This window comes from Pogona vitticeps, chromosome 8 (assembly GCF_051106095.1).
Source record: "Pogona vitticeps strain Pit_001003342236 chromosome 8, PviZW2.1, whole genome shotgun sequence".
NCBI classification, from domain to species: Eukaryota; Metazoa; Chordata; class Lepidosauria; order Squamata; family Agamidae; genus Pogona; species Pogona vitticeps.
Window position 1 is genome coordinate 8,368,397 of NC_135790.1, and position 13,332 is coordinate 8,381,728.

A 13,332-nucleotide genomic window follows, 5' to 3' on the forward strand; every position below is an offset into this window, starting at 1 on the left:
AATATCCCCACAGTTCAAGTGACATGATCTCCATCAGTTTCTTCTTGTTCAGGTGTCTATAAGGCCATATTCTCAGTAGTTGCTCCAGTACTACAGATTTTCTAAATTTGGTACAGAACTCAGTATTATCCTTTACAGATATAAGTGTGTACTTTGGTGTTTCCCAGCTGTTCTGCTTGACATGAAAGGCTCTGACGTGCTGCAAACCGAAGGCACTATTCTGCTCATTAGACAAAATCCAAACGTTCCTTAATATGAAAGCTGGTATTAAATCCAGAGTCACCATGCTACCAGTATTCTTCTCAGACATATTGTTCTAATCCCTAATCTCTGTGATAGCTCCTAAATTTGTGATATCTACACCACTGTGTGGCACACTGACCAATATTTTCCAGCCTGAGACTTTGTTTACAATTATCCATATCTTGCAACCCCTGGTATTTGGATTTTCATTTCCTCCTCTGTTCCTCTCCCATCTGGAGTTCTGAAGAGTTCTGTGGAGCCTGAAAATTGCAGATTTTCTGCATTTATAATTGATCCAAATAAAGGTACTGCCCATGTGGAGATTTTGGAGTTTGACTTTCGCAGGTACATTTGGTGGGAGACAAGGGAGAGGGCTTTCTCTGTTGCTGCTCCAAGACTTTGGAACTCTATCCCACAGGAAGTCAGGCTGGTCCCATTTTTACTGTCCTTCTGGAAGCAGGTGAAGACCTTTCTCTTCAGGCAAGCTTTTCCTTGGTCACTGGCTGCCTTATTGTGCTTTACTGCTTTGAATGTGTTTTTGGTGTTTCTTTTGTTTACCATTTTAGTGTCTTATTTGTTTGATCTTTTTTAGCATTTCTGTACTCCCTGTTTGTAGCTTTAAATGTTGTCTTTTAATGATGTAAGCCACACCGGGCCCTTTTAAAGGGGAAACACAGGGTAAAAATGTTCTAAATAAATGAAATAAATTCTGTTCTCAGAGATCAACTGAGCTTCATCCCATTTCCCCCCTCCCTTTATCTCTTATTGTGAGAAGAAGACTTCTTTGAAGTCTGAGCACATCCAGTCTGTAATTGCTCTCCCTAGACTGGATCCCTGGTTCACAGCTTCTCAATCTCCTTGGAAGTGTGCCAACATTTCTATAGCATATTTGAGAACACATTTATAAAGAAATTCTGAGGTCAAGGATAGGCAATGAGCATCTGCTGCCTCCTTGCCACAGTGAAAAGGGGAATTACTGAGCACCTTGTAGTCCAACTGGCACATTCATGGATTGAGACAGTGCAGCAAATTTTGCTCCTCACGATCATGATACATAGCACTCATAGCCAGTCATGTTGCTTCAGCACAGATGAGAAAAAATCGCCATCAGGAAAAATGCACAAACACACAAGCAAATAACTAACAATGTGTTGTCCTATGGCGACTCCCCCAAAATCACTGCCTGAGGAGGTTTTAGAGCTTTGCCTAAGGCTCATGTCAAGCTGAGCCAGTAGCTGTTCCCCAGGGTTCAAACCGAACCTTAAAGAGAAAATCTGTGACCCACTATTAATCCATTTGTCCTCCCAGAACAGGATTTTCTCAGAAGTTTGTGTCTCAGTAATCAGACCTGCAGATTAAACCTGTGTTCACCTTTCATTGACTCAAACAATGCACGCTAAATACAAGATTATAAGCTAACAAAAATCATGTGCTATAGGCATCTTTGACCACTTGGAGGAGCATCTCTGCAAAGAGAGAGAGAGAGAGAGAAATTCACAATCTAAGCAGATCTCAAGCCACCCTCGTATCTCATAGGCTGCTATCACTGTGACAAACCCTGCATCTTACTGTCTCATTCATCTAAACAATGCATAGTGGACCACAATGAGCATGGCTTTACGAATCACAAATTATGCAGTCCTGTTTACTTGTGCATAGGTAAAGATAAAGGTTCCCCTTAACATTTAGTCCAGTCGTGTCCGACTCTAGGGCATGGTGCTCATCCCCGTTTCCAAGCTGTAGACAGTTTCCGTGGTCACATGGCCAGCACAACTAGACATGGAACACTGTTACCTTCCCATCAAGGTGATACCGTGATACCTATTTATCTACTCACAATTTTTACATGCTTTTGAACTGCTAGGTTGGCGGGAGCTGGGACAAGCGACGGGAGCTCACTCCATCGCGTGGATTCAATCTTACAACTGCTGGTCTTCTGACCCTGCAGCACAGAGGCTTCAGCGGTTTAACCCGCAGCGCCACCACGTCCCTTTTACCTGTACATATACTTCTTTAATATTGTGTCATATCTTGTAACCACTGGACCCTTTTAAAGCTTCAGAAAGCCCACATTGATAGACAGAATGAAATTACTGGCCGGATCTCCTCAGATTCAACACACTGACAAGGTTGCATTATCGGTTCTTGTAGTGCCTTTTAGATTGCAAATCAGCCTAGAGTTAAAGACGTTATTTATATTTAGGACACATATTCTATACTGGATCCAGACTCTGAAGGATCACGAAGAAGTGAGGGTTTGTTCACCTTCCTAGAATTCTACTTTTGCTAAGAAGAGCCAAAAGCACTTTGCAGGATGGAAGGACCTGGCAGATACTTGTTTGTACCTTTTGCTTTTTTTGACACTTCTTTGAATGTTGCAGTAGCATTGTTCTTTACACACATGCAAACTTTTTTCTAAACACTGATGGACATACCAGAAAGGGGGCATTCAGTGGAATTTATTGGGAATAATAACATTCCAGTTTTAAAAAACAGTGACATCTGAATTTAAGGTGGAACCAATTACCTCAGGAGGTGGTGAGTGCTCCAACAGGCACTCAAGAGAAAATTAAACACCCCCCTGGTAGATTTCCTTTGATTTGTATTCCGACTTCGAGGTTGGACTCGATAGCCTTATAGGCCCCTTCTAACTTCACGATTCTATGATTCTGTGATTCTATGATAGAAACATACATAGCTATAGATATTGATAAAGTTGGGTGAGTAGATAGATAGATAGATAGATAGATAGATAGATAGATAGATAGATAGATAGATAGATAGATAGATAGATAGATAGATAGATAGATAGATAGATAGATAGATAGATAGATAGATAGATAGATAGATAGATAGATAGATAGATAGATAGATAGATAGATAGATAGATAGATAGATAGAGGGGCGGATGGACAGACAGACGGATGGGCAGACAGACAGACAAAAAAAGCTATGTTCCTAAACTTTAAGTCAAACCTTGAATTCTGACAACCCTGTTTCCGGTGTCAATAACTGAGTATCTGCTGGTGCTTTGATGCAGGTGATTAAAGATAGACAATTGCTCCCTTCTTTCAGACCTTCTAGTCCCTGCTCGCTCCTTTGTTTTCATTCTCCTAACCTCCATTCATTATGGACTGTCTAATTACCTACAGATGCCAGATATATGCCTTCAACCTCTCTAAGTTTTAGATTTTTCAAGTAAGTAGTTACAAACAATGAGTTGCTTACAATTAATATCTTGTCAAAACAATGTTACTTACATAATTGATACTTTCGTGCAAGAATGACACATAACTAAATTACACTGACTGCAATTGAAGAAGCAACTTCAGTTCTACAGTATGTAATAAGTATTTAACTACTTTGAGAGTTTGAGGAAGGAGTGACCTGTTGGGGCACTCAAATACCCAAAACAGCTGTGCGGTCTCACTACATGGGTGTGTTGGTTAACAGAGACCACTGATTTAGAGCATTCCAATGTTTCTTTACAAAAGTAACCAAATGAGTTATCTGATAACAAGAAAATGCAAAATTACTTCTTTTACTACATAAATACAATTAACATGATTAACTTTTCTATACTGAGTCAGAACTTTGGACCACTTAGCCATGTATTGTCAACAGTGACTGGCAGCATTGCTTATTCAGGGCTTTGGGCAGGATTCTTATTTAGTAATTCTTTACAGTCTTCCAACCAAGTACTTGCAAAGCCTGATTCTGCCTAGTGGCTTAAAACAGACAAAACCAGGACAGAATGGTGACAGCAAATTACTCTGGTAACTACGTTGAAACGTTGGGACTGTAACTGTAATAAATTATGTCCCAGCCTCGGCAAACTTATCTGTCTAGCAGCTGTGTAGCAGATGTGTATGATGAATCACTCTGGCAAAGCTGTTAACTTTGAGTCTACATATGGACAGATCTGATTGTGCCCGCCGATACCATCCTGCTGCTTAGGGGATTCCAGTGCTCTAACAGATTGGTCCCCAACCTTGGGCCTCCAGATGTTCTTGGACTTCAACTCCCAGAAACCCTGGCCAGCAGAGGTGGTGGTGAAGGCTTCTGGGAGTTGTAGTCCAAGAACATCTGGAGGCCCAAGGTTGGGGACCACTGTTCTAACAGGCCACAGTAGCCCTTCATTCTATATGTTTACCTGGAGCTAAAAATGGTTTAAATCCCCCCACAATGATTATGAACATAGATCCACTTAAAAGAAAAGGTAAACGGCAAACTATGGCAAACAGTAGTGTGGTTGTAAATTTGGAAAGCGCTGGGGCTGCTCATGACACACCCCTATGGCCAATCCCACATGAGAACCCCAAAACTGTAGGCAGTTATAGAGATCAATATCAACACACCCACTCTAATCCTTGTTGTTCATGCCAAGAACAAGTCTTTTATAAAGCTAATGGGTCTTGACTGCTTTTTCAAAACCAAGTCATCCTGTATATGAAAAGTCCAGTCTGTATTTCCCCTCAGCTTCTGTAGGAACTGAACGGGGAACTACCTTCAGAGGGAAACATGGTTAAATCCGTGAGTCATATAATTCTGCATAGCAATCAAAACATCCAGAGCTTGAATTAAGTAAGTCCTAGCTCCATTATTTCACTAGCCAGCATAGCTGATGGCCCTCCGACTTTGAAGAAAAGACACCAGCCAACCATTCACCCAGGTATACAATTCAATGTACGCACAAATGTTCGTTCTTTTACAGGACATACAACAGCACACAACTGCCCGGCAACCCAGGCTCCCATATGTATGTTGTTACTTCGCAAAAGTCCATGCCTGCTTCTTTGATCCCTGCATTTCAGGAAAACACAAACATCTAATTCTATCACTTTGATTTAAATGTTCTTGACTTCATTCATTGCTTTGCAGATACAACAGCCTCTCTATGATTCCCTGGCCAGCATTCCAGCCTGCTCTTATCACTGCCTCCAAGATCCACGATAAGGTTTTCGCACTGCTGTCAGAGGGCATATTGCATTTCCCATCTTTTATTAGTTCTGCTGACAAGGGCAAACGGTCTTTAGGTTCTGCTTAAATTATACATTTTGTGAGTGTGTATGTGCGTAAACAGGAGCTAACAACCTACAGGTAATGTTTATTCTCTTGTTGCTTCATGCGAATCTGAGACTGGTCCTCGGTTCTTACAAGCTTTATTGTTGCATCATGTGTCTCATTTCAGTATGGAAGAAATATCTCCTGGACTCCCTTTATCTCCCCAAGGAGGACCTACATCTCTTATTCTGTTGACACTGAACAAGTTCGAACTACAGTGATCTGTCAAGCATGGCATCTGATATGCACTACCTGCATTAGCTAAGCCCCAATAAACTTATATTAAGTAATTCACTGAGTTCTTTAATGGGGACTTAAAGACTTGTATTTGTGAAGGCTTTCACGGACGGGATCCCATGGTATTTGTGGGTTTTTTGGGCTCTTTGGCGGTGTTCTGAAGGTTGTTCTGAAGGAAGAACAACCTTCAGAACACGGCCAAAGAGCCCGAAAAACCCACAACCACCACTTAAAGACTTCTTTCTCTGTGTAATTTTTAGGATTTTACCCCGGAGAGCCAAATTAGACATAAAAACTGATAGACCACAGCATTTGCCAAGAATGCAGAACAAAATAAATAAATACTTCAGATAGTCATTAAACTATCCAAAGTCTACAATTTCCTCCTTACAGTCCATTCCTTGAAAGACTCACATTGGAGAATGGGTCATGTCAATCTATCATCGGCCTATCCATCTACCTCTCTATCTATCTAAGTATGAAACAGAGCCAAAGAAAATGACAGCAAAAATGAACTAAGAGCATGTTTATATGGGCACATAACTCGCTATTTGGATCACTTTTGGTGCTGTTTGATATGAATCAAATGATAACATCCACATGTGTTTTGACTTAAAGCAATCCATCCCATCCTTTTTAGAGCTGTCTCACTACTTTTGGCCTGGCGCTTGGTCTACAGGGCAGTTTTTTCTGTGTGTGTATGTGTGTGATTTGGAGCCCTCCTAATTATCTCATTTTGTAGCCCATTCACATCCAAATAGGCCTGTGGGCAATGTTATCTGAGGGGAGAACCTTTGACATATTTGGTGGCTTGTGGGATTGAAAGAGATGACGGAGAACCCCTCTCCTTTATTTTCATCTACTTTGCCATTTTACTTATTTTTTTTCTCCCAATTGATGCAGCACACTTAGATATGCAAGGTACATTGGCAGTATTATGCATCCCCTGCTTGGTAGATGCATTGCTGTATCGCTATGTCACTTACTTTATTTAAGAAAGAAAAAAGACAGTTGTTGTGACTCTCTGAATGATGGCTGCAGGAAAAGGTGGGGAAGGGAGCAAGATGTGGAATGTTATTAATCAGAAGGCAACAAATTGGAGCAATCCAAAGATGTGCCTGAGTCTTTCTCACAGGAGAAAAAAACTTCATACCCATCTTCCATCCAAATTTGTTTCAGATGTTAAAAAACATCTGAAAAGCTCCTAAATATCTTGGAAGATTTGGGTATCGAGTTTAGTTGTGTGTGCTTTTTCTAGGCCCAACATCAGGGTAGAATATATAGCAAGACCATCAGTGAGACATTAAATTTTGCTATGGTGTGATATAGAAGGAAGTTCACATGTATGTGACAAGCATCAACATAACCAAAATCAACTCTCCTCTCCCCTTTGCTCCTCCCTAATTCTGTGTAGCTGAAGGCCTCCAGTGCTGAGTCTTCCTGTCTCTGGAAAGATAAAAGAAAAAGATATTCCTGCTGACTTACTGTTCAAGCAGGAACCAAAACTTCAGTTTGACACCAATGAAATGGAATGGGTGATGGATTGCTGTATTTTATCAGTGATACCTACTGCTTCCTCTATCCAGAGGTTGATAGCAGCAGCTTTGGTTTGTGTGTCTTTTAAATTTCCAACTCCAGAAGCAACAACAACAGAACACCCAGATTTAAACCCTTTTTAAAATTTCCCCAAACACTTCTAAAGAGACTTTGCACTATATATTCTTCCCTTGCACTCCAAGAAGATGGTAAGGCGTGTCGTTACATGAATTGAAGAACTGGGGCAAAAATGCACAGAGGAAGTTAATGAAGTCATCTGATTGGTAATCCATTTGAAAAGCCATCAGAATTTTGCTCTGACCCCCAGACAAGAACCAGAATATTTTTCACTTTGTGGTGTCCGGCAGCCAAGACACAGCCTCATCTCCTCTTTATTTCAAGGGTGTGGCAGCTGTAATGCCCACAAAGCCAGGGACTTTAACATAAAACATCTCAAGGCTAAACACGGAGCCTTCACCATTGCTGTTTACTCCAACCTCATCTCACCCTTGAGCAAACCTCATCCTAGTCCGAGAACAGTTGAAGAAAAAAACCCATACCGTCACTTTCCTGATTGTTGTAATTTAATTAAATAACCTTTCACACTGAGCAAACCCGAAAGCAAAAAGGCTCATTAATCTTTCTAGTGATTAGAGACACCTCAAGAGCTTCGAACATTTACCTCGCCTTCCCAGCAGCAGAAAGGGATTTAGGAGGATCATGGTTCATACCTCGCATTCCCTGGAGCCTGAAATGGTATACGTGCAGGGCCCAGATCCGTTAACCGATACATCCATGGTCTCAGAATTTGTTGGTTTGTAGTCCACATAATACTCCTGTAAAGGGGAGTTCATTTGCCTTTCAGACTCTCGGGCTTTTTTCCGACGCCTCTTCATGAGAGAGTGCTGCTGGAGCTGTTTCATGCTGGCCGGATAGTGCTTCCATGAGACATAGATGACCAACAGAATCATAGCCACCGAAAGAAAGAGGGCCACACTTCCAGCAATGATCTTGTGAAAGGACACATGCTCATATTCTGGTTCCGGTCCAGATGTTGGGTACTCTGGAGAAGGGCTCGGTGTAAAAGAGGTTGGCTGATAGTCTTCCAGTTTGGGCAGAGTAGGTTTTGGGATAAAAATGGGTCTCTGCTGAGTTTTAGGCGCCTGGTAGGGCTTCTCAGTGACCACAACGGGAATCTCGGCGCAAACGTTGTAGGTCTCTACAGCGTCACTCACCTTTTCGCCCTGGATATGTTTAGGGCCTGCACAGATCATGGTACTTTCCTTGTTCCCCTTGAAGTTTTTAAGCCAGTTATACAGAGGACAAATGCTTCGAGTACATTCCCACATGTTTCCAGAAAGGGTGATGGAAATTAAAGAAATCCAGGCATTGACAGTCTCTTGCGAGACGTTGGTGAGTTTGTTGGAATCCAAGTTGAGCTTCTGCAAGTTAGGCAGGCATTGGAACGTCCCAGGCTCAATCCCCGTGATGTCGTTCCCCGATAAATCCAAGGTATGCAAAGAACTCCAGGTCCATGTCAACCCCTGGCTAATGGACCGGATCTTATTCCATTGCAAGTAAATGGAGCGGAGGTTGAAGAGACGTGGGAAATGAGCAAAGTTGATCTTAGAAAACTGGTTGTGCTCCAGGTGGAGTTCTGTTAGCTTCAAGAGGCCGGCAAAGGCATTGCGGGATAAACTCCGTAGGCGGTTGTAGCCCAAATCCAGGAAATCGAGATTGCGGCAATCTTGGAAAACTCGAATCGGGACCGTTTTCAGGGAGTTTGACCGTAAATGCAAGATCAGGAGCTTGCGAAGGCCTTTAAACTGCTCGGATTGCAGCGCCTGCAGCTTGTTGTACGACAGATCCAGATTACGGAGGTTGGGGACTGGGTGAAATGTCTTGTTACTCAGATGGGTGATCTTGTTGGAGCTGAGAATTAACTCTTTCAGCCGACGAATGCCCTGGAAGGCATCCTCATCAACGTAACTGATGTAATTATGGTCGAGATATAGCCATATGAGCTGGTGAAGGCCGGCAAACTGATTCGGCTTAAGCTTCTGGATGCTGTTGTAGCGTAATGACAAGCCTTGTGACCCTCCAGAAATGTTCTGAGGAATGTCTCTGAACGCATGAGACTCACAGTACACAATTTTCCCATCACATCTGCAGTTCTTGGGGCAAGCTCGCTGAGCCCCTGTCAGCGTCACAAACAGCACAGTGGGAAGGAGCACGAACACCGCACTCATGCCTCTCAGCAGCTTAATTACATGGAAACCTGTGATATTAGAAAGATGACAAAGATACATTGTAAAGAGGCACATTTTTCATCACTGGGACCTCTAACAGTGCATAGCAAGTACAGCTGAATCAAAGGGACCCTGTTTGCCTCCTGCTCTTCCTCCTTCTGTTTGTTTTGCCTGGAAATGCTAGTTATTCTGTCCCTTCTTCCACTACTTCCTCTTCTCCTCAGCCCACATATACTGCCACACCATTACTTCAGTGTGATTTATGACCCCTAGAAAAGAATTAAACCCCTCATCTGGTATTGACTCATCCCCGTTTGCATCAACATGCTACCCATAGCGTGAGCATCCTTATTACTAGGATACTGGGGGTTTTTGAACAATAAATATATTTGTCAAGTCATTGTGATATAGCTTTTTTTGGGGAAGGAAAATGTGTCCGAGCTTTGGGTTGTTTTAATAGTCCAAGTAACAGCCTTCTTAATAAACCAACTCACAAGTACAGCTTCCTTCGGCCTCTCTAGAGATACATGAATGACCTTAAAGATGTGTCTTTATAGCATGATAAAGGAGCGTTTGGAAAAACTATGCCACATGAAAAAAAATCATGGGGATGGGGGTATATTCCTGATACTGAGTGCAAGACAGAGTTCTTTCATGTGGGTTAAACATCCGGCAAGCATGAAGGGAGGCTGGCATGCATCAAATAGCTTATGCAGAAGACAGTCTCAGGGTGTTAAACAGAAAAATAATGCAATGATTAAAAAAAAAGACAGCATGGCCATAACACATGCAGATATACCTTCATATGTAATTGCTTTTTTTTCCACAGGTGCATTTTAATACAGAGCTGCATGGCTTATTTTATATGAGTGTGTGTGTGTGTTGCAGACAGATGTTCCCAGAATAATATTAATTTAGCTCAACGTGCATGGCATCTTGGCAGCAGAGAAAGTGCCATACCTGCATCACAATTTCCCCTTGACTTATTCCCAGTATTTACCCATGCTAAGATATTACCATTCTCACGCCAGGCAACTTATTTATACTTATTTGACTTGCTCTCTGCCGGCAACCTACATTTCCCACATTCCCTGAACAATCATGGGTAGAGATTTTCGGACATCTAGCCGACACATCCATGTGTGAATGCTGACAAAATATTTGTGTAGATTGGAGGGGGGGGAAGTGAGGAGAGGAATCCTTTTTTTCAGACCTTGTAAAAATGTTCAGCTGGAAGGTGGTTCTAGAGTGGGAATCCTTTGTTCAATACAGCTGCTTTCTTCTCTAAGGATATCTATATTTTTTTACACTGTTATCCTCCCAATAATAAATAGCAGCTTTATTATAGGACTGGGTAAGATGAAAAAGAGAACATATAGTTATTTTTCCTCTAATGTTTCTCTTTAAAATCAAGAGTGCTGGGGGTTCAGAATTTCTAATCTAAGCAGCTGTTGACTTTTGCCCCAATACAGATTTTTTTTTAAAAAAATTCATTTTAATGGTGAGGTTTTTCCTTTAAATTTTAATTGCCTGGCATGCAAAAAGTACCAGCCAAGAGGGAATGTATTCCAGATTACAGTTAGAGGGGAAAATATAAAATTGTCACAGAACTAGAGAATCAGAAGGGGAAATGTTAAATGGCTGTTGAAGACCAGGGAGCTCTTTTTTTGAGGGGTAGGGAGGGCTTTTATTCCCCAGACATCAATTCAACCCTGAGGAAAGTCGCCTGGGCCAAATACCTGTTCTCCACTTTGGAGCCCTGAATGCAGCAATGGGTTAAGGTTTCCAGATGCTTGATTCCCCCCCCCCAATAAATAAATAAAAATGGGTGGGTGGAAAGGGGGGAAAAGGAAAGGAAAATAAAAGCTTGGAGAATATAAAGATTTCTTAGATGTTAGATGACGATCAAATATGTCTTTGTGTTATTTATGCATGGGCACACACATACATAGAGAGAGAGAAAACCATGAAAGATATGGGGAAAGTGATGGAACTAACATCCTAGCCATTGTGGGATGGAGGTAGGGGCTCTCTGGCCATTAACTAAGGCCGATTCAGAGATAAAATTACAAACCGAAGCACAGCAGGGGCAAATAACCGACGGGGGAGGGTGGAGGGCAAGAAGGGAAAGACCGCCAGCCAACTCCTTTCTAAAAATACGAAAGTGGCGAGTGAGTCACCTGGCAAAACAGACACACGCTCGTGTTGTTTAGATGTTGTTCAGCTCCCAGCCGTAGGAACAACACAAGCCGACACACGCGTAAATGCGCGCGCGCGTACACACACACACACACACACACACACACCAACCGCAGCTGTCCTATGGAGAGCAGAAAAGTTCACTTACCCATCCTTTACTCATCCGCAAAGGTAGTCCTTCTTCTTCTCCCCCCCTCTCTCTTTCCCCCTCTTTTGGGCGCTTCTGCTCCTTTCCTTGCGGGCGGAGGGTTCTTGTTTGGATTGTTTGGTGGATTTCTTTCCCCCTTTCCCCACCCCACCCCTTTTCCAGGTCGCGGCGCAATCCGCTCTCCTTCCCCTCGCTCTTTCGCCTTTAAACCATCACAATGTTCCCGTCGTCGCACAGTCAAGGCCAGCTGCCACCTCCTCCTCCTTCGCTGCCATCCGGCGTGAATGCCAGGAACCTACACACAAAGTTCCCAAGAGACTGAGAGAGAGGCAGAGAGAGAGAGAAGGCGAAGAGAGGAAGAGGACATGGAAGGATTTGGGAGGAGGAGGAGGAGGAGGACGGGGGGGGAGAATCGGGGCTGGTGGGGTGAGGTTAGGTAATGGGGTGTGCGGGAGGCAGGCTTTGGGGCGGGGGGGTGCCGGGAGAGGAGGAGGAGGAGGAAGAAGAAGAAGGGGGAAAAAGGGGGATGGTTAGCCGCTGGAAGCCCCGGGGCTCCTCACCGCCCGCAAAACCCGGGGCAGGAAAACCGGCCACGTCGGACTAGCGGCCGCGGACCGCGCAGGCGAAGCAGCAGTAACTTCTCGGGGCGCAAAAAAGGCAAGCTCGCCCAGCGCCTGGCAGCAGCCGCAGGAGGAGCGGCGGCGGCAGCGGCAGCATCCTCCTCCTCCTCTTCTTCTTCCTCCTCCTCCTCCTTCCTCCTCCTCATTCGGCTCCCTCCTGCCATCTCCGAGCAAGGCGATCCATCCTCCGGCAACTCCCGACCGTCGGAGAGGAAAAAAGGGGGTGGGGGCGAGAGGATGAGGATGATGAGGATGGCAGCAGGCCTCCGAGGAGATTCCAAAAGGGAAAAAAAAAACACCACCCGCTCCGCTTGAGGCTGGTTCTCTTCCCCAGCCGGTCCTTTCTTTCGATCCTTTTTTTTTTTGAACCGGGCGGGGGGGGGGACGCTACTCGCCCTTCTCCAGCCGCTCAGAGAAGGGCTTTCCTTTCCTCCTCCTTCTCTCTCTCGTCCTTCTTTTGCTTTCTTTCTTTCTTTTCCTTCTTTTTCTTTCTCTCCCGCCACCCGCCCCAGACACCGGGGAGAGAGAGAGAGATGCTCAGAAGCTGGCGGGTGCTATAACGCCGGAGTTTGCGATACCCGGAGTGCCCTCCACTGGAGAAAACAGATCACATATTAAAAGCACGAACAAGCCGGGCTGTCATTGCTATGCAGGCTTCCTTCGTCCGCGGAGGAAGTTAAAGACACAGCGTGCTATTTCTTGCTCTCGCCCTCTCCCTCCCCGCCGCTGTCGTTTTCTGCGCTCCTTTCTCACTCGCCACCCTCGCATCCACCTGATCGCTCACTAGCTGTGCCATCAGGTGGGCTTTCATGGGCTCAGTCCCCCCCCCAACTACATTCTCCCCCATTTCCTTGCTGCTGCAAGGCTCACCTCCAGAAATCAGGCATTCAGACTTCTGACGGGTGAGCATCCCGCTTCTAACCAACGTTGCTTGCTTATGTGATGGTTTGTTCGCTGGTTGGCACGGTTCACTTTTGGGTAATCTGGCTGGCCAGCCAGAGGCTGGGCGCTGGATTTGCCCATTGCGCTTCCAGGC

At 44.1% G+C, this 13,332-nt stretch overlaps 1 protein-coding gene across 4 annotated transcripts in view; it reads right to left on the minus strand.

Moving 5' to 3' along the window:
• LRRTM4 (leucine rich repeat transmembrane neuronal 4) overlaps positions 1-13,092 on the minus strand; it is a 481,217-nt gene extending 468,125 nt beyond the window's left edge. For 2 of the 4 annotated variants that reach the window (XR_012080937.2, XM_072979362.2), the window contains exons 1-2: positions 11,677-13,092; positions 7,763-9,358 (exon numbers count right to left, since the gene is read on the minus strand). Coding sequence is in view for 3 of the 4 variants with exons in the window: in XM_072979362.2 (XP_072835463.2) it covers positions 7,806-9,358; positions 11,677-11,680 (1,557 nt within the window). In the remaining variant the exon portion in view is untranslated. The remainder of the gene's footprint in view (positions 1-7,762; positions 9,359-11,676) is intronic. The other 2 variants (XM_072979361.2, XM_072979359.2) reach the window with 1 other exon arrangement.
• Between the last annotated feature and the right edge of the window lie 240 nt (positions 13,093-13,332).